Below are 20008 nucleotides of genomic sequence, written 5' to 3' on the forward strand. Positions count from 1 at the left end.
TACCCTGTGATAGATCAGTAGCTGTGTTTATCCATAAAGGCTGTGCTTTAAGGGATATAATGATGGGCTGGAGAGATGGCTCAACAGGTAAGAGCACTGGTTGCTGTTCCAAAGGACCCAGGCTCAATTCCCATCACCTCATAGTAACTCACAATAGTCTGTAACTCAGTCCCAGGGGATCTGATGCCCTCTTCTGGCTTCCATAGTGGACTGAACACACATGGTGCAAGGATAAACATACAGACATTTAAAAGGCAAAAGTTCAGGATACTACTCCCCAGTGAGCAACCACTTACACAGCAAGAGGCTAGGATCAGATGCAAATTCCACAGCGCTAACACAAGCCAGGTTCCAGGCCAGAGAATGCTGTAAGGTAACCACTACAGGTCAGGAAAACAGACAGGTGCTATGTGATTAGTGGGTTACTGTCTTCTGTCCTCCTGTGGGGCAGGGCACTGGTAAACCACTGTGTTCAGGGATCAAGGTGATAAGGTGGCTTCAGTGGCAACTGCCTGGCAGGGTTAATGCTGAGATGAGCCCATGTTTGATTGCGGTGCTTCTGCGAAAATTATTACCCCAGTTTTAAACTCTTCTGCAAAATGTGTCTGCTGCTGCCAAAGGTTCTGTGCCTCCCACAGTGGCTTTGCCTGCTTTATTCATAGTATTAGGCTGTACCTAAGATTTTGTTAGAAAACAGGCATTTCTAGTTAAAACATGCTTTGGAAAAACATTTCCTGGGCCTGATACACATGAACCAAACATTACAACTGTAATTCTCATGCACTTTAAATATGTTTGGTCTTAAAGTTATTAAGCTTGCTCTAACACTGTGAACACCCAGCCAGCTACCTTAGCACATCCCTTTTAGAATCACCAATTCAGATAGAAAGCCAGTGCAGTGGCTTTGTTGGAGTTATCGGGGAATCTGTATGGGTTCAAGTGATCCGTTTTGTTTCTTTCTGACTACAAATAAAAAGTTTATCTTTTTTGCTATATAAACTTTTTGAAAACAGGCCTTCTTATAAGCAACAGGTAAGTGCTAAGTCTCCTTGACTATGCTCAGGGAAGGACTCTCCCATCCTTTAAGAACTTAAACAGGTGGTGGCTAATTATAAAGTATGATCTGGAAGACTAGTAGCCAAGGAAATATCTTCAAGGCTGCTGCCAACCTATTCTTGGCTCTAATGACTTGCCTGACACAGACCCACCATACTTCTCTGTAGACATGAGATGCTTTAATCTGCAGTCACCATAGTTTTTGGTCACTTCTGAAGGCATACTTCAGCTTCACCTGAGCTTATTTCTGAAGATCAACTGGATGCCAGCAGTCCAACTCAAGAGCCACTACTTTTCAGGACTAGGCCACCATCTAGGCTTCCTGACCCAAGACGACGAGATGCCCACAGTGTTGGGAAGAAGGGTTGTCTCCATTGGAACCCCAAGAAACTATCTTCTGTCCACAGGGAACATTCATGTCAGCAGGGTGTTCGCTCCGGGGCCCTGTTCCCATCTAGGCTGCCTTCAGCTTCTGTTCCTCCTGTGGAGGAAAAGGGAGCTTTGCACCATTCCATCCTTACTACTAGCTGCAACCCTCTTACCCTACAACTGTGAGACAACAGCCATCATGCTAACGGAGGCATCTCCTGTGGCATGAGGCTGCTTCCTGCTGCATCCCTTTCCTGTGTGTGATAACAGTACTAGAGCAGAGGCTGAACTTGCAGAAGCCCTCACCTTGACAGTTTTCTCCAGCTGAGTCAAGGCTGTCTCGTAACGAGCAACCAGTGGCTGCAGGAGCTTCCTGGGTATCTCATGGCGTGCCAGCTCAGGCGCCCCAGCTTCTGACACCATCTGAAGGAATTTCCTTTCCTGGAATGGAGGCATTTCATGGAAAGGAATTTGGATCAGACCAGCATCTACAGCAGCTTAGATCATCTCCTGATATCTGCTGAGAACTTACCTGCACTTTCAAGAGAAGTGTGAAGGCTTGTCCAGTTTTCCCAGCTCGGGCTGTTCTCCCAACCCTGAAACCAAGCATAAGCGTTTTGGGACAGTGGCTTCTGGTCCAGAGATCTGACAGGCTAGCACCTCTTTTGGCCACACTGTACATAACTATCATGGCAAGGTGATCCTACATAGGATGACCAAGAATTCATATGTGACATCCCAATGGCCACTGCCAACTACCCCTTACCTATGCACATAGGTCCTCAGGTACTGCGGGGCATCATAGTTGATCACCAGCTCCACACCCTGCACATCAATGCCTCGAGCGGTAGCATCTGTGCTGATAAGGCTGAGAAGACACAGGCAGTGGGGCTGAGGGCCAAAAACAAACGTCCACCCCTGTGCTACCCTGCCAGGGTTAGTTCAAGTCTCTCAGAAATCAGCTGCCCAGGAACTTGAGGGACCCACCCCAACTTCATAAGGTAGGTCTTATCTGTTTTTCAAGTACTCACAGCTGGATCTTTCCCTGTTCAAACTGTTTTAAGATTCTCTTCCTTTGGCCAGGCCCATATCGGGAGGAGAATTCAGCCACGTTCACACCCCCAAAAGCTTGTGCTAACAGGAAGAGCCTGGGTAGAGAAGAAGCCAGGTGGTACTTGGGTCTAGTGTATATTGGCTACACCCACCTTAGTTCACCTCACCTGTGGGAATTCTCTCGGGAGTTGGTGAAGCAAAGAGTCCTTGAGAAGTTCATCCCCAGGACCAGGTGTAAGACAATGAGTGGCTTTGAGTTGAGTCCACACGGCACATAGTGGTGCTGTGGGAGATAAACAGACACTAGCCAGAAGCCCTAGACCAACTTGCCCCACATGCCCGCACCTGCCCCACACACCCTACTTGCTCACCGTGAGCCCCACAGGGAAGGTGTACTTTCCCAAGTTTCCATCCACCTCAACTGTATCTTTAGGGCTTTGGTGTCCCAGCCTTGTGGAGAAAAGCCTTGGCTGGTAGAGGCCAAGGCGCTGCAGCTTCTCAGGGTTCTGGGTCAGTGTGGCTGAGAACAGCAGCTTCTGCAGAGGCATTTGGGGAATGCAGGTGCTGGAAAAGGAGGCGCATGTAAGCAGGACAGGATTCCCTGTGCCACCCTGATTCCTTATTATAGAGCCAGCACGGGGGCTAGGAAACGCATGGCAGAGCCAACTGGTATGCAAGGCAGGGTACCTGGCAGCAGTCACAGCCTGGGGCTGTGTCCTCTGGAGCAGGGCACAAGAGCCTGGGGGGCCCTCGTTGTAGAAGGCTGCTGCTACCACCCGAGGCAGCCAGGACTGGTGCATGCTGTCTATCATCCGGTCAGCCTCATCAATGATCTAGAGCAGACAGGAGCAAGGGCCACATGAAGACTTCCTACCAAGACCATTCCAGCTGGAAGTCCAATGTCCAGAAGGTGGCCTACCAGGAAGCGAAGCTGCTGGAGGCTGAATCCTGGGGTCTGGTCAATGTGGTCCACCAAGCGGCCAGGTGTGGCCACCACAATGTCAGCCAGGCAACGGAAGCCATCCGTTCTGCAAACCAGAGAGACTAAGAGAAAGGAAGCACCTCCCAGAGTCATCTAACTCAAAGCTCGTGTGTAAAGTACTGATACCAACCACCCCAACCACAGGACACCAGCTGGGCTGAGGGGGTGGGGCATATCGAAGAGCCTGCCACCTTGCACACCTACGTCTTTTGGACAAGGCTCTCCTGCTCCTTGGCCAGTGACTTCTGTCCAGTCACCAAGGCAACCCGCAGTGGTGTGGTGTCCGTGTAGATGTTGAACACTTTGCTCACCTACAAAAAGCAACCTGTTACTGGCCTGAGGTAGATGATGGCCCTGCAAAGACCCAAGTGGATTACAGCTGGTCAAGATATAAGCATGGACATGCAGGACAACTAAAGCTGGGCATACAGTCCTCCGGATGCAGAGCTGACACACCTGTTGGGCCAGCTCCTTCGTGGGAAGAACAACCAGTGCTCGGATGTGGCAGACCACTCGATGCAACAGGGCCTGCAGAGACAGAGACCATGTGTGCCACCCAGACCCTGCCTGCTGTGCTCCAGCTGGAAACCTGTGCCCTCAAACTTACCTGAACCACAGGGATTACAAAGGCCAGTGTTTTCCCACTGCCTGTTGGGGCAGAAACACAGAGGTCACTAGGCTGGTAGCCACCTCTGCCTATGAGAAACCCATTGTCAGCGCTCTCAAGGAGGGCGGGAATCACAGCTGCCTGAACTGGAAGGAAGGAAGGAACATGTCAAGTGTATGTCGTGATACACTGTTTCACCTAGGAATTCTTCTGGTCAAAGATGGCACCAGGACTAGATAAGGCCTCAGATAATCCTCAAGAACCTGAACCCAAGAATACAGAAGCTCATGAATCTGGTATGCAGTAGGGACCCCTAAGTCACTACCCTGACACTGCAGCTCAGCCCAGGGAAGGCTGCTGTGAGTCCACCCCATCATCTGCCCAGGGCTGAAGCACCTGGAAAGTATGAAGAGATGCCATTAGCCCTCAACTGCTTCTGCAAGTCAGGATGAACCTCCGGGATGTCCTCAATAGGAGTAAGATCCTCAGTGACACTCTTCTTGACACAGCTTGGCTTAGCCAACCATGCTGGAAGGAAAGGCTGAACCTGGAAGCAAGAAAAAGACCACAAGAGTTCTGCAGAAAGTTCCAGGCAGGCTGGGGAGATGGCTCAGTGGTTAAGAGCACTGACTGCTCTTCCAGAGGTCCTGAGTTCAAATCCCAGCAACCACACAGTGACTCATAACTATTTGTAATGAGATCTGATGCCCTCTTCTGATGTGTCTGAAGACAGCTATAGTGTACTTACATACAATAAACAAATAAATACATCTTTAAACAGAAAAGAGAAGAAAGCTCCAGGCTTGTGGAGTTATTACTAACCAGGAACAACAAGAGAGACCCCTAACCAGTCTTTCTTCAACCCTTCACCACCACCCAATTTAGCAACCTTTGGACAAGACACCTGGACCAGCAGACACCTTACCCTGGTGCACTGAACACCCTGCATTAAGTACTTTGCCCTTAAGCATACCAACCCAGCAAATGTCTTCATGCACCAAGAAATGTTGCTTTCAATGGAGGCAGACAAGCACACCACAGGGCTTATCCCAGTAGTTCTTACCCGTCTTTGGATTTCAGTTCCAAGAGCGTCCATGCATACCCAAAGAACTCTATAAGACTCCCGCTTTCTGTAGTTAAAGCCACACAATGGCAAACTCTCCTCTAAGACTGGAGAGTCCCGGGAGGACAACAAGAACCGCCAACAGGCTCACTCACCTTTGGTATCTTCTTCCTTGCAAAGTCCCCCAGCACCCGGTCTGGAGCCAGGGGTCTCTGGATATCCTCCTGAGGGTTCTCACTTGGGTCCTCTGAGCTGGCACTGAGCTCCCCCGGCGACTCCTCACCTCTCCCTGAGCAACACAACACAACGTAAGAGACGTCAACCCCGCCGCGCACGCGGGGAACCTCCATGCCCTATCCACATCGCGGACTCATGGCCCACCTGCGTCCACGTCGTCTTCCGCTTTCTGCCTCTTCGCCTTCGGAGCGTCCGGGTTCAGAGCCACCGAGCCGCTTACCCCACGCCGCCGTCGGGGCCGCCGTCGCCGCCTGACAGGCGCTTCCCCAGCCGTCTCGGTGGACTCGAGCTCCGGCTCCCGCTGCTGCCGCTCACGGGCTCGATTCTGCAGCCGCTCGAGCAGCACTCGAGCCCGGCTGCCCGCCTCTGCCTCATTATCTCCTAGCCCCGCAGCCTCCGGGTCCGAGTACCGCGCTATGTGGAACAGCGCCATAGCAGCCGCACGCCGTGGTTCCTCTTCGGCGCTCTTTGATGACGTCTGCTAGGCCTGCGACCTAGCGGCGCCGGTGACGTCACGAGCGCGCCTACACTCGGCGCAGAAGTCGGTTCCCGGGAGCAGTTAGCAGCGGCATGGAGCGCCACCCGGCTTCGGCGGGCTCCAGGCAAGAGCTCGGTCGCCTGCTGGAGGCGGTACTGACGAGTCGTGGCCAGGCGAACGCGGTGTTCGACATCTTGGCTGTGCTTCAGGTGAGCTTCGCGGTCGGCAGGGGCGGACCTGGGGCGGCAAGTGGGAATCACGGCGCGGGACCCAGCGTCACTTTGTCGGCCCTCTGGTCTCAGTCCGAGGACCCTGAAGAGATCAAGGAAGGAGTGCGCACATGCAGCCGACTCTTCGGTACCTTGCTGGAGCGGGAAGAGTTGTTCGTGGGCTCGCTGCCATGCGAAGACACGGTCCTAGCAGGTGAGTGACCCGGAGGGCGTCGGGTGCTCTCCACCAGACAGTTCCGGTGGGACACCTTGTCAACATAGAAACGCCCCCGATCCAGGGCCCTGTCATAGACCGTGCAGTCTAGTTAGAGGACGCAGTCAATTCACTGTGGCTCAGGAAGTCAAATCCGTGTACTTGCCAGGACTGAATGGATTCGTATACATAGCCCCCCCCCCCCCACACACACGTGTTTTATTTGCAGCATTTCCAGTTTGATACTGTTGCTGCCCTAGTGTTTGGGAGATCCAGATCCTGAGGCAAAGTGAGAGGAACTGCTTTTCAATACCCCCTCCCAGTTTGCAGGGCTCAAAAATTGTCTTTTCCAAACCCTGGTCTAGGATCTTGTAGTACAGGTTTACAACTGAAGATGGCAGTAGGAAGTTGGGGCTGGGTTTGGGACGTTGGTCTAGCTTGGCACACATAAACATCAGTGTGAGTTAGCTCTCCCAACTCTGTCCCCAGGATCCCAGGGAGCCACATACAAATACAAGGTGTGGATGAGACACCGCTACCACAGCTGCTGTAACCGCCTGGAGGAACTCCTGACCCATTCCTCCTTCCAGGTCAAGGTGAGTCTTGAAGTCTTTGGTCCAGCTTCTCCCCTCATCTCTAAAGCAGGGGTAGGACCCTTTGATTCGAGCATCTCTTCCCTCACTTGTCTGTGAGGCCTCTACCTAGACATTTTTATCACTGATTTTTTTTGTCTTGTGTTTTTTCACTGTGTGCTGTGACTCATCTGGCCCTGAAGACAAAGTCTGTAAACCTAGTTCTAAGCAGCATATCTACTTTGTACATTGTTACATTTGCTGAGGCACCTCCAAAATTGCCAGACAGGGGAACAGTTACACGGCCTCCCCTGCAGGCCCAGCTTGTGTACATGCCTAGGTCAAGTCCTGTTACAAGTTGGCAAGAGCATGTCACCATCATCACTTACATATAACACAGAGCAAGATAAGCTGGGGTCTGGTCTCCTTGCTTTCCTGGTTCTTTGCCAGGTCTAAGCGTGGTTGTGAAAGAGTCTCCCAGAGGCTATATGAGCTTTGGGGGGCCTCCTGCAGGGTGGAGGCCTCATGATCATTCTTCTCTGCATCCCAGGAACTGGCCCTCAAGACACTCATGAAGTTCGTGCAGCTGGAAGGAGCGAAGCCCCTGGAGAAGCCCCAGTGGGACAGCCACTACCTCTTTCCCCGCACACTCTTGAGGGTGAGGCCTTGGTGGGACCTGGAGGGCTGTGGTGGCCACAGCCTAAGGCCGTTCCATGAGCCAGCAGGCTGAAAAGGTAGCTGGGGGAATTATTCCTGTCTTGCCTTGACCTGGGAGCTGAGCAAGGCGACTGCTTACTGGTCTTTGAGTATCTTGTCCGTTGGAGAGGAAATGGCAGACAACTTGGTGGTATGAGGCCTGAGGCACTCTTCTTGGCCATGTGAGAACAGCTCTGTGGGACAAAGTCATTTACCCTGTCTCTGTCCCCAGGCAGTGGTAGGAGGCCTGCTCACACCAGAGGATGACCACAGCCTGCTTATCTCCCAGTTCGGTGAATACTTGGAATATGATGACATCCGGTACCACACGATGCAGGTGGCCACTAGCATCGTGTCCCCGGCCACCAGCCAGCAACCTGAGGTAAAACTGGGTTTACTTGAGACCATGCTGTGCCCTAGCACCTCAGGGAGGCGGGTAGGTGGCAGCAGCCTGGCCAGCTGCTTAGGCTAGGCTCCCTACAGGTGTCACTCCCTTTCTGGAACAATGCCTTCACATTGCTATCTGCTGTGAACCTACCCCTCCAAGAGCGTGAATTCACCAACTTCTATGTGAAGCATGCACGTGAGTTCTGGACATGTTAAGGCCCACAGGAGCCTGTCCCCTGTCCCCTAGTAGGTGGGCTGCTGAAGAGAGTCCTGATCTGTCAGCCTGGTTGGCCACTCCCTGTCTTATAAGTTGGTGACCTCTCTTTGCTGTAATTACAGAGACATCAAACAAGTGGAAGGTTGTTCACTTGAAGGTGAGATGCTTTCAGACTTGAGGACCTTCCTTGGTATAGACTTTTCCTTTCTGTAGATTATAGACAATGTGTGTACTCTGTGTCAGGCGATGTCCCTTTTATGTGTCTCTATGACCAGCTTTCAGACCTGAGTCCCTAACCTCTCTGTACCTTGTCTCTCCTTATGCTGAGACATGGCATTGCACACTGCCTGTCGGGGTAAAAGGTCCAGCAGGGCCAGGTGGGTCAGTGTTAGCAAGGAGGGGCTGGTGTGTCAGGAGACATGTACCGCCTGGTCCCATTACAGGAGCACAGGAAAGTTTTCCAGGAGATGTGGCTTGGTTTCCTCAAACACAAGGTGGGTGAAAGTGCCCAGATTGGGTGTGGGGATTGGGACAAGGGAAATTGGTTCCCTGACTAACACAATCTCTGCAGCTGCCCCTCAGTCTATATAAGAAGGTGCTGGTGGCCATGCATGACTCCATCCTGCCCCACCTGGCTCAGCCTACCCTCATGATCGACTTCCTCACAAGTGCTTGTGATGTTGGTAAGTGGGACCCAACTAGGCTGTTTGGCAAGGGCCACTCAGCATGCATGGGCCGAGCTGCAGCCTGACAGACTGGAGCTAAGTGTCATGCTCTTCTTGCGTGTGGCCTTATGTAGTCACACAATGGGCCGGTCATCTGCAACTACAGCCTTGCTTAGGCTCAGTGTGTGCCAGTGTGGCCTCATGTCTTCCTGTGTTCCCGCAGGTGGTGCCATCAGCCTCCTGGCCTTGAACGGGCTTTTCATCCTAATCCATAAGCATAACCTGTGAGTATCGGATGGGATCGCATTGGTCTGCTCTCTAGCTTCTCGATGCACCTGTGTTGCTCACCTGGGGCGGTTGAAGCAGAAAAGGTGCAAGAGGAGGAGGGATAAAGTCTCGGTTGCCTGGGGTCCTGTCCCTTTAACCAGCTCACCTCGTGGATCCTCTCTGGTCTCTCCCTCAGGGAGTACCCTGACTTTTACCAAAAGCTCTATGGTCTCCTGGATCCATCCATCTATCACGTGAAGTACAGAGCTCGTTTCTTTCATTTGGTTGACCTCTTCCTTTCGTCCTCGTGAGTATGGGGGTTAACCAGCTCTCTTATCCCTGGGGGCTGTAGTCCTGTTTGGGGGGGAGGAAAATGTTGGGGGCCTATCTTCTCATACTTGTTGCTCTCCCAGCCACCTCCCTGCCTACCTGGTGGCTGCCTTTGCCAAACGCCTGGCCCGGCTGGCGCTAACAGCACCTCCTGAGGCCCTGCTTATGGTCCTGCCCTTAATCTGCAACCTGCTGCGTAGACACCCTGCCTGCCGAGTTATGGTGCACCGCCCACAGGGCCCTGGTGAGCACATAAGTAGCTGGACATGGTAACACACCCTGTCAAGAATCCTACCTGCCTCCTGTGGCCCGAAAGGCTGGGTGGCAAATGGAAATGGCAGAAGCCTTGATCTGTTTCTAGACCTAGACGCTGACCCATATGACGCAGCGGAGAAGGACCCAGCCAAGAGCCGTGCCTTGGAAAGCTGCTTGTGGGAACTGCAGGTGAGTCACCTCACACTGGCTCAGGGCTTGAAGTTCATCCCAAGGTCCTGCCGGTGTGTCACATGAGGTCCCTGTTAACATCACTGTGTGCTACTCCTAGACCCTCCAGCAACACTATCACCCTGAGGTGTCCAGAGCTGCCAGTGTCATCAACCAGGTGCTGTCTGTCCCCGAGGTCAGCATCGCACCACTCCTGGAGCTTACTGCATATGAGGTGAGTGTCGTACGCAGGACTGTTGGGGTACACGCCACGGGGGCCACTGCATGCAGTTCCGGGTCACCATCTGTCCTTTGCAGATCTTTGAGCAGGACCTGAAGAAGAAGATGCCTGAGTCAGTACCCCTGGAGTTCATCCCAGCTAAAGGCCTGTTAGGTCGACAGGATGACCTCTGTACCCAGCTCTTCTGTCTTAGCTGACCTGACTGTCACCCCTTTTAAGAATTGTTTTTGTGTATGTATATCTGAGATAGGATCTCACTATGTGAGGCTGGCCTGTATCTTTGTGGTACTCCTGCCTAAGCCTTTTCAGTTCCAAGGTTACAAAGGTGCACCACAATAACTAGGTTCAAATAAATGGTTTGGTTTGGTTTTTGGTGTGGTTTGGTTTTGTTTTCCCAGTGTTTCTCTATGTAGCCCTGTCTGTCTTGGAACTCTGTCTAGCCTTGAACCCATTCAGATATCTGCCTCCCTCTGCCTCCCAAGTGCGGTGGTTAAAGGTATGCATCAGGCATCAGCATGTATTGGGGACATCCTTTTAGTATTCAGTCAGGTGTGGCTGGAGAGTCAACTGCAGGAGGCAAGAGGAGAGGTTCTGGTTTTAAATGACACTGGCCCCAGCATCACCTGCATAGCACTGGTGGTAAGGGTTGGTATTAGGGTTACAGTTGCTGTGACTATGACCAAAACAACTTGGAGAGATAAAGATTTGGTTTACACTTCCATATTAACTCTTCATCAATGGATGTCAGGACAGGAACTCAAATAGGGCAGGAGCTAACAGTAGAGGCCAAGAAAGTAACCCTGGCTGTCTTGGAACTCACTCTGTAGACTAGGCTGGCTTTGAACTCAGCAAAATCCACCTGCCTCACAAGTGCTGGGACTAAAGACATGTGGCACCACCATCCCCAGCTAAGCATGCTTTCTAACATAACTCAGAACCACCAGCCAAAGGAGGCCCCACCCACAATGAGCTAAGCCCTGTTCCAGTCAACAATCAAGAAAATGCCCTACAGGCTTGCCTACAACCCCATCTTATGAATGCATTTCCCCCATTGAGGCACCCTCTCTGATGACTCTAGCTTGTATCAAGTTGATTTAAAACTAGCCAGAACTGACTTCAACTTGACACACAAATGCATCAAATAGCAGCTTTATTCATAGTAGCCAGAAACTGGAAACAACCTAGATGTCCCTCAACTCAACTAAAGAACAGATAAAATGTTGTACATCTGGGCAGTGGAGTTATATTACTCAACTGTTTTAAAAAAAAAAAAAAAATCAAGCTGCAGAGATGGGTAGTGGTTAAGAGCACTGACTGCTCTTCCAGAGGTCCCAAGTTCAATTCCCAGCAACCACATGGTGGTTCACAACCATCTGTAATGGGATCTGATGCCCACTTCTGGTCTGTCTGAAAACAGTGTACTTGTGCTCATATAAATGACATGTCTTTTTTTAAAAAATAGCATCATGAGTTACAGATATTTACAAGCTGACATGTGGGTCTTAAAAATCAAACCTGGGTTCTGAACCATTTCTCCAGCCCCAACAAAATCATTTAATAGATGCATGTCCATGAAACATTTGGGACATACTAAACTTAGAAAATTATAGTAAAACGTCATATAGCCATTTTTTTTTCTTCCTGGTATGTGGACATGTATGTAAAGGCCAGAGGTCAATGCTGGGTGCCTTCCTTAGTCATTCACCACCATTTTTTTTTTTTTTTAAAGACAAATGCTCTTACCAAAGCTAGAGCCCACTAATTGAGTTAGGCTGGCTGGCCAGTGTGCCCAGGAACCCTCTTGTCCTGTTATAGGCATTTGCACTGCACTTGGCTTGCTTTGTTTGCTTGGGTGCTTAGGCTTCAAAGTAAGGTTCTTATGCTTGTGTAGTAGGGATTTGCCAATGGAGCCATCTCAGTTGAGAGGTCTCCTGTAACTCGGGTGGTCTCAAACTCACTGTGTAACCAAAAGCATGCCTGATCCTTGCTACTCTTGGGGTTGTGAGGTCTCCTGAATCCAGAAGCTGCAAGCTATCCTGAGCAATAGAATATTACTACTACAGTCTCAAGAAATAAGCCAAATGTGGTGGATCACATCCAGGAGGCTGAGTTCAAGAAAAGACACACAATCCATATATTTTAATTATAAGCCATATGCCTAGATTGGGCAGATCTAATACATAGTAACTTATCCCCCAGCTATAAGACCCCTTGCTACTTGCAGTTTCTCCTGGACATTCAGTTCTGGTCCATCAAGGCTTTTTCCTCTCTCTCCTCCCTCCCACCACCTCTCAAGCCTCCAGAGTCCCACCTTTCCCCTCCACTGCCCAATCACAGGCTCTGGCCTTTTATTGACCAGTTAAAGTGGGAAGAAGGTTCACATGGCATCAACTGAGTAGGTGATGGTCTGCTTGTGGGGGCAACAATCTTGAGGAACCAGTACAAACATTAGAATACAAACACCATCAGGCCAACACACTAAATTTCCTCCTTTGTGTCCAATTAAAAAGACTCTTATAGTAACAAACAGTACATAGTAGGAAATATTTTTGAAATAATTATGAAGATTAACCAGTATGAATTATTCAAAAGTCCGGCCTGTTTGTATTTTGTAAGTAGATGAGGTACTTTACCACCTATCTTAATGAGTTTACAATTTTGTACCTAACATCTATTTTAACCTGTATTACCATCCTAAAACCATCTTTTCAAATCTAGAATATCTTCAATGCTAAACAACTTAACTGTGAGACTGTAACTATCTTCAACTCTATCAGAGACCTGAGAAGGAAAATATATTACTTGAATATATGGGAAGCACAAGAATGCAGCTTCCAAACTTAAAAAAAAAAAAAGACAAAGACAGCTGGATGCCTAGACAGCCCCAGCATATTTAATAATGTTAGAGCATTTATCCTCAGCCTTCTGGCTCAGACCATCTGACAAACCTTAAGTGAAGCAGGAATTATGAATTGCAGAGCTTAGCAGTCAACTATCCTGTGTCTGCTTGTCATTTTTGGACAGCATTTGTCTGCAGATATACTTAGGGCATCTCTTGCCCAATGGCTAGCTTGCCACAGCTGAAGCAACTCCATGTGGAGGAATTGATGTTCATCACTTCCGAAGTAGAATGTGGGTACTATCAGGAGCAGACCTGTCTTATAGGATCTTTTAATAATGAAATTATTTTAAGTGCCATATTCTGTAGATCTTTGACATTTTTGGAGACTACCTATTTATATTTAGCCTAACTTAATTGTTAAACATTATTTTTAGCTACTTACTATTTGAATAACCTTGAAAACATCTTATTAACTAAATTACCATCTAATGAGACCATGAGTTTGACTATCTGATTATTAACTTGTTGCATTGCCTAATTATTTTAAACAATTTGTAATAGCAGCTATTAAAAGGACTGGGGCCTAAGCCTTGTACACTTAAGTTGTATAGGCATAATGCCTATAAGAGTAATTCTGACATTAGGACATTTTAAAAATAAACAGGTTCATTTGGTGCATCAGTTTTTGCCCACTGTCCGATGTTTCCACAGCCATAGTTTTTGTTCATTAGCATTTAAAATTTAACGTTGACAAAGTACTATGTAATCCATCTCTGGGTGTCTCTGTTGCCCCACTTTGTCTTTAAGCATCTCTCTACAACTGCTTGTCCTGTAGGATTATGTGATAAAAGGTACCACAACCTCAGCTGCATAGATTCCAGCTAATTGATGAATTCTCATTTTTCCTTTTAGTATGTAGGATTTAAATTTATTACTGTGTGCTAAAATATGTATTCTAAGACATAATCTTCCTTCTGCATGAGAATTCCCACAGCGGGGTGAGTAGAAGGTAAGAGGACTAAGATTCGGGCCATCTTTGGACCAACACGATCTAGACCTGGGGACAGGTGACTCTTCCCAAAATAGCTGCACAGGTCATGGTTGGGCTCCCCTGAAGCTCCTGCATCTGCAGCAGCTGCTGGCTGTCCACTCAAACCTAGAAGGCTATGGCTGACATCTAGCCATAAGGAGATGTAGAGGCAGCTGGAGTGACAGCCACAAGGGGGCCTTACAACCATCAAAGGGGGCTGGTCACAACCAGTCCCACTTACAAAGCAGGTTTGGTTTTAGCCAGTGACAGTTACTGGAACCTATTCCCTCTTGGGTCAGTGTCCCCCTGAAGTTCCTATCTTCCCATACCTCTTTACCGTCCATTGCTTTCTGAGCTGTGGTGACAGTGACCCCTAGACCTGTGCAAGTCAGCTTGTGGCCTCCAACTCAGGATGGACAGTAGTTCCTAGGAACTTGCAATGTGTGCTTCCAGATCCTCTTTTGAAGTATTTGACCACCCCACTGCTGTTTCCTTTATCAGCCACCAGATTTAAAATGCTCTTTCTGGGCTGAAGGGATTTGCAACCCTATAAGAACAGTACCAACCAGAGTTCCAGGGACTAAACCACTAACCAAAGAGTACACATGGATGGACCCATGGCTCCAGCTGTAGCAGAGGATGGCCTTGTTGGGCATCAATGGGAGGAGAAACCCTGGATCCTGCCAAGGCTCAATGCCCCAATGTACGGGAATGTCAGGGTGGGGAACACACTCATAGAAGCAGGGGGAGGGGGAAAAGGGGGCTTATGGAGGGGAAACAGGGAAAGGAGATAACATTTGAAATGTAAATAAAATATATCTAAAAAAATTCAAAAAATGCTCTTTTCTGGGGTGGGTCATTTATCTATATTGGCCCTTTGATCTTGCCTTTATAAAATATCCTTTGAATATGAGTAATATCTCAGTCCCACATGACTGGGACCACCAGGCAGGTAGGAATCCAGCTCACACACAAGGCTTTCTTTTCTTTTTTCTTTCTTTCTTTTTTTAATCCAAGAGTTCTCAGCTTGTGTCAAACAAAGTAGAAGCTCCTTCCTGGGCTCCTGCTCCTTAATCCTGGGTGGGCCTCTGTGATGTCTGCTCTCCTCACCGACATCTGACATCTGCCTGTCTCCCAGAGTCACTGCTTTATCTATTTCAACTTGATTCTATGTGCAGGCATTTGCTTCATTTCCTGGTTGTTCCTTTCTGGTTTATTGGAAACAAGATTCTTGGACATGGATTGAAGGTTAAAGATGTGACAGAGGTGTGAGCCTGCGGCCACCAGATGGGGGCTCATTCTTCATCTTCACAGTTCGTGGGCCTACAGGAGAGGGCACAGGTCTGCACGGGCCAGGAATGAAGTCAAGACAAGAGTCCTGTGAGCTCAGTTTGTTCACGACAGAATTGTCCCGTGTTCTCCTGCTTCTTCCAGGTGTAGCAGATAGTTCCCTTCAGGTTACTCATTGTTGCTTTGCTGCTGTTAATTCAATTAAATGTCTATACGCCACTATAAGACACGTACGTGGCATATCCATGTGATTGTATGCAGCTTGCCCAAGAACTTTATTCATGTACTCATGTGGCCTCTCTTTAGGGGATGACATTTCAGGTCAGGGTTTCTCTGTGCAGCCCTTGCCCTGATGTCCTGAAACTCTCCCTGTAGACCAGGGTGTACACCACCACAGGCTTTTTTTCAACATTTTTTTTTTAACCCTCAGGGTATAAATATCTGAGGCTCTGAATAGAGTTGGCTACCCTGCATGGGCCATTTGTTGGCCTCGTTTATCTGCTCCATTCTACCTCTAGAACAGCCAGTTCTGCACAGTGGCACAAGACAGCCAATATCCCATTCAATATCCTGTTGGGGAGGAAAATTAACACTTCCCCAGCCTTATCCATAGGCTCCATCAAAGACCTGGAATGTGCCTAATGTGACTGGCACAGGTCCCTCAGATCCTGAGCCAGCCGAGTGGCAGAGAGAGGGACTCCCAGGATAGACACACATTGAGAGTAATCCTTTCAGTACTAGCTAGAGAAACTCTACCTCACAAGCCGCCAGTTAGTGGTTCCTAGTTTTCTTTAGAGTCATTTTGCTTTGTGAACACTAGGTGGCGCTTTAAAACCAGATCTGCCTCAATTTTGCGTAGCCTTAGTACCTTTATAATTTAAAAAAAAAAAAAAAAAAGTAAAAATAAACAGAACAAGACTTGATGCATGAGAGAGGTTGGTGAGTTGGGGAGACTGAAGCAGTTGGTATCTGTCCATCACCCTGTAAAGTCAGTTTGCCACGCTGGACTTGAGTTGGTTTCTGACTCAGGAAATTGGCCCAGGGAATTTCAATATGTCTGCAGAGGAAAGTGGGCCAACAAGCATCTGCTGGCCACAGGTCCTTGACTACCAGACAGTCAGAGTCAAGCTCAGCGCGGCCTGCCTCTCTTCATGAGACGTTAGGACCAGGAGAATGTGCTTAACTTGCTATAAATCACCCCCCTTGGTGATTGTGTCTGCACAAAGCCTCAGCCATGTTCTGCTGGCTAACCTGAATCCTGGCAGTCATCTAGAGCGGGGTAGCCTAATACTAATTTGGGGGCTTCAAGGCTGGCTGCCTCAGAGGCAAGGGATTCCCCCCCAAAAAATATTTCTAATTGATAAAGATGCTGACAGCCAAAAGCTGGGCTGAAGAGAGATAGATGGGATTTAGGTTTTGAGGCTAGAAGACACAAGTTTCTGACCTGGATTTTGGCATGGAGATCTTGAGGCACAGTGGCCATGAAAAGCTTAGGCCCAGGCAAGGTAGTACACACCTTTAATCCCAGGAGACTGAGGCAAGGAGATTTCTGAGTTCAAGATCAGCCTGAGACAAGTCGCAAATCCAGGTGGACAGTACACACCTGCTGGAGGCCTACATAAGGACACTGGAAGAAAGATGTGCTCTCCTTTGCCTGCTTGCACTTACTAGCCAGCACATCTGTTGGCACTTCTACAAAGAGCAGCTGAAACAACCAGCCCTGTGGGACTGAGCAACGACTAGGTTCTTGAACTTCCTATCCACAGCTGACCATTGTTGGGGAGTCGGACTCCAGTCATCATAGTAAATTCCCTCAATATAGACATTCCATAAGTTCTGTGACTCTAGAGAACCCTGACTAACACCCCCCAATAAAAAACAAACATGCCATACATTAATATACAATATTTTTAAAAAAGAAATGACGGGAGACACAGTTCTTTGCCTTGTCACAACCTGCCTCCTCGGGACCTGGTTGAGACTGTCTGAATCTTGCACTTGAGAGACTGAAGTAGGATTCTCTGAGTTTGAGGCCAGGCTGGGTTACACAGTGAGATGCCATGATACCTCCACTCAGAAGAGAATGTTCAATTATCAGCAACACTGTGAATCATGGGGTCAGAGAAGTGGGGTCAGCGGTTGGAGCTGTTCTCTTGGGACGCACACTGGTCCTGCTGTTTATGGGTGGGATGAGTGAATGGTGCTGAGAATCTTACATCTGTTGAGCATCCCTGATACTCCTCCTGGGCATTAGTTGGGATCATTCCATCCCAGAGTTGATGCCATATGAGAGACAAGAGTTGGGGCAGTGGCCCAGAAGCAGGATGCAGCCTGAAATACTTATGTCACCATTTTATCCCAGGACTGATACCCACTGGGGTATTGGTGAGACCTGACTTGTTGAGAATGGGTGGGAATTCTGGCTCTCTAGACCTGCTTAAGCTTGCCATTTCTCAGATATAGGAGCCTGAGGACTTACTTCAGCCACCCTGACAGAAGAACCCCAGCTGATGGAGAACTCAGACAGTGGGGTCATCTTTCAACATTAGTGGTGATGGCAATCTTATTCAGGCCTTGCTATAAGCCGATTCCGGATTAAACTGTTCCCCCTTCCAGATCTAAAGGTGGGAGCAAGTTCCAATCAGACAAAATAAAAAATAACTAAGGCCTCCTGCTGCTCGTGTCTCCCGGGCTCACCCCTTCCCACAGTCTCTAAGTGCCATTAATTGGTCTTCTTGGCTGTTACAGGATTGTTTAACTGATCGTCTATTTCCTTCCTTTCCCTGCTCCACACTCCCAGCTCCTATACCACAGAGTCCCGGGATCAATGAATAGAATTACACAGAATGCAAATTACTGACCTAATGAGCAGGCAAGTACTCAGCCACGCAGGAGATCAGTTCCTTGGCTGATTACCTCTAACTGCACATAGAGATCTGCCCTCCCAAGGAGAAGAGCCACAGACAGGGACCTGGCCCATTTTATCCCCAGTATATGCCTCTCCTTATCTGGTGGCCAGTTCCTCCCAATCCCTGGGACTCCAGCCAGCCCTCAAAGGCCAGTCCCTTCACTACTTAAAACATCACAGTTGGGGCTGTGTAGCTCAGTAGTTAAGAGCATTTGCTGTTCTTGCCGAGGACCAAAGTTAGGTTCCCAGCAATCTTGTGAGGTGGCTCACAACTGGTAACTCCAGTTCCAGGGCATCTGACGACTTCTGGACTCTTAACACACATTCACAGTCTCGCCCACATAAAAATAATGCAAATAAGGGCTGGAGAGATTGCTTAGTGGTTAGAGCACTGGCTGCTCCTCCAGAGGTCCCTAGTTCAAGTCCCAGCAGCCACATGCTGGTTCACAGCCATCTGTAATGGGATCTGGGGCCTCTTTTGGTCCACAAGTGTATATGCAGTCAGAACACTGTATACAGAACATTAAAAATAATAATAATGCAAAGTAACTGTTCTTTAAATCTCAGTTGGTGCTCCTGTGTTGTGTAGGTCAGACATCCACGGCAGGTCCTTGTGGAGACCCAGGGAACAATTTGTCCCTTTCTTTTCAGTTCTAGAGGTGTGAGATCCCTGGGTCTATAACCAATATCTCCTATTCTCAAGGCTGTTGGTGTTTTCACCTTCCAGATTCCAATGCCTCCTTCCAGCCAGGCCCCCTTATTTTAATTTTAACCTTTTCTTTGTGATCCAGGGAATGCAACACAGGACCTCAGACGTACTCAGCAAACATTCTGCTGGTGGAGCCACACCCCCAACTCCCTGCCTTCATTGATTAAGTCTCTGTTCTAGGTTTCTATTGCTGTGACCAAACACCATGACCAGAGAAACCTGGGGCTGAAAGGATTTTGGTTTATAGTTCTGTGTCACTGCCCATCACTGAAGGAGCTCAGAACTAGAACTCAAGTAGGCCAGGAACCTGGAGACAGAAGCTGAAGCTGAGGCCACAAAGGGGACGCTGTTTACTGCGTTGGTTTCCATGGCTTGCTCTTTCTTTCTTTTTTAATAAACTCAGAACCACCAGCCAAGGAATAGCACTGTCCACACTGTGCTGGGCCCTCTCATATCATGAATAAGAAAATGCACCACAGATTTGTCTACAGCACTCTGGTGGAAGCATTTACCCAATTGAGGTTCCCTCTTCCAAAATGACTCTAGCTTGCATCAATTTGCCAAAACTAGCTAGGATAGGTTCTTAGGAATAAGCTCTGGGTCCAGCCACAACCCAGGACTTTTACCCACACAACTCCTTTATATGTCTCCAGATGAACATGGCCTTGCAGGGCATGTCTCAGAGCATCCTACTTTCTCCCTATGACCTATGACCTCCAACCCCGCCTCCATGCCCTGGCAGAAGCCTTTGCTTGGAACTGGGTATCAGCAGAGGTTGAAACTCACCCTTTACAGTAAATGTAGAATTTAATAAAATTACAATCCATGTTCCGAGCACGGCAGGAAAGGCTGGTCTGAACAGGGAGGAAGGACAGGCTGCTGGGCTGCAGAGAGCTCACTGTCAGGACCATGGCCTGCAGCTTCTCAGGGTCAGTGAGCTGGTCTACAAGGCCCCTGACTAGAGGAGGGGGACCGTGGGTGGGGGTGGACAATGGTTCTTTCCTTTTGTAGATTTATTCTTCATGTGTATGACTGCTTAGCTTGCACTAATGTGTATGTGGAAGCTGAAAGTATTTGATCCTCTGAGCTGAAGTTATGTATGGTTGGCTGCGATTCGGCTGTTAGGTATAGAAACCAGACCCACTTCAAGATCAAGTGCCCCT

At 48.8% G+C, this 20008-nt stretch overlaps 2 protein-coding genes across 3 annotated transcripts; one reads left to right on the plus strand and one right to left on the minus strand.

Annotated features, from left to right (window-relative positions):
- Positions 1 to 1400: 1400 nt before the first annotated feature.
- On the minus strand, positions 1401 to 5800 carry DDX51 (DEAD-box helicase 51; the record flags this gene model as incomplete). The annotated part of the gene is made up of 15 exons (XM_080941311.1): positions 1401 to 1537; positions 1732 to 1866; positions 1958 to 2021; positions 2192 to 2293; positions 2457 to 2573; positions 2646 to 2761; positions 2850 to 3042; positions 3166 to 3311; positions 3398 to 3506; positions 3665 to 3771; positions 3917 to 3988; positions 4068 to 4213; positions 4464 to 4614; positions 5286 to 5419; positions 5512 to 5800. The coding sequence occupies 15 exons, from the start codon at positions 5798 to 5800 to the stop codon at positions 1511 to 1513; spliced, it is 1908 nt and encodes a 635-aa protein (XP_080797437.1). The 3' UTR covers positions 1401 to 1510.
- A 114-nt stretch (positions 5801 to 5914) lies between these two features.
- NOC4L (nucleolar complex associated 4 homolog) lies at positions 5915 to 10434 on the plus strand. 2 transcript variants are annotated; one of them, XM_080940407.1, is made up of 15 exons: positions 5915 to 6054; positions 6148 to 6268; positions 6758 to 6864; positions 7391 to 7498; positions 7769 to 7918; positions 8020 to 8119; positions 8263 to 8297; positions 8584 to 8634; positions 8712 to 8823; positions 9029 to 9089; positions 9269 to 9379; positions 9486 to 9646; positions 9764 to 9846; positions 9947 to 10060; positions 10144 to 10434. In XM_080940407.1, the coding sequence occupies exons 1-15, from the start codon at positions 5938 to 5940 to the stop codon at positions 10261 to 10263; spliced, it is 1551 nt and encodes a 516-aa protein (XP_080796533.1). In that variant the 5' UTR covers positions 5915 to 5937; the 3' UTR covers positions 10264 to 10434. The 2 variants fall into 2 exon arrangements, with proteins under 2 accessions (XP_080796533.1, XP_080796534.1); XM_080940408.1 differs by lacking the exon at positions 8263 to 8297 and having other exon boundaries at positions 8555 to 8634.
- Positions 10435 to 20008: the final 9574 nt, after the last annotated feature.

Source organism: Micromys minutus (genome assembly GCF_963924665.1).
Source record: "Micromys minutus genome assembly, chromosome: 29".
Taxonomy (NCBI): Eukaryota; Metazoa; Chordata; class Mammalia; order Rodentia; family Muridae; genus Micromys; species Micromys minutus.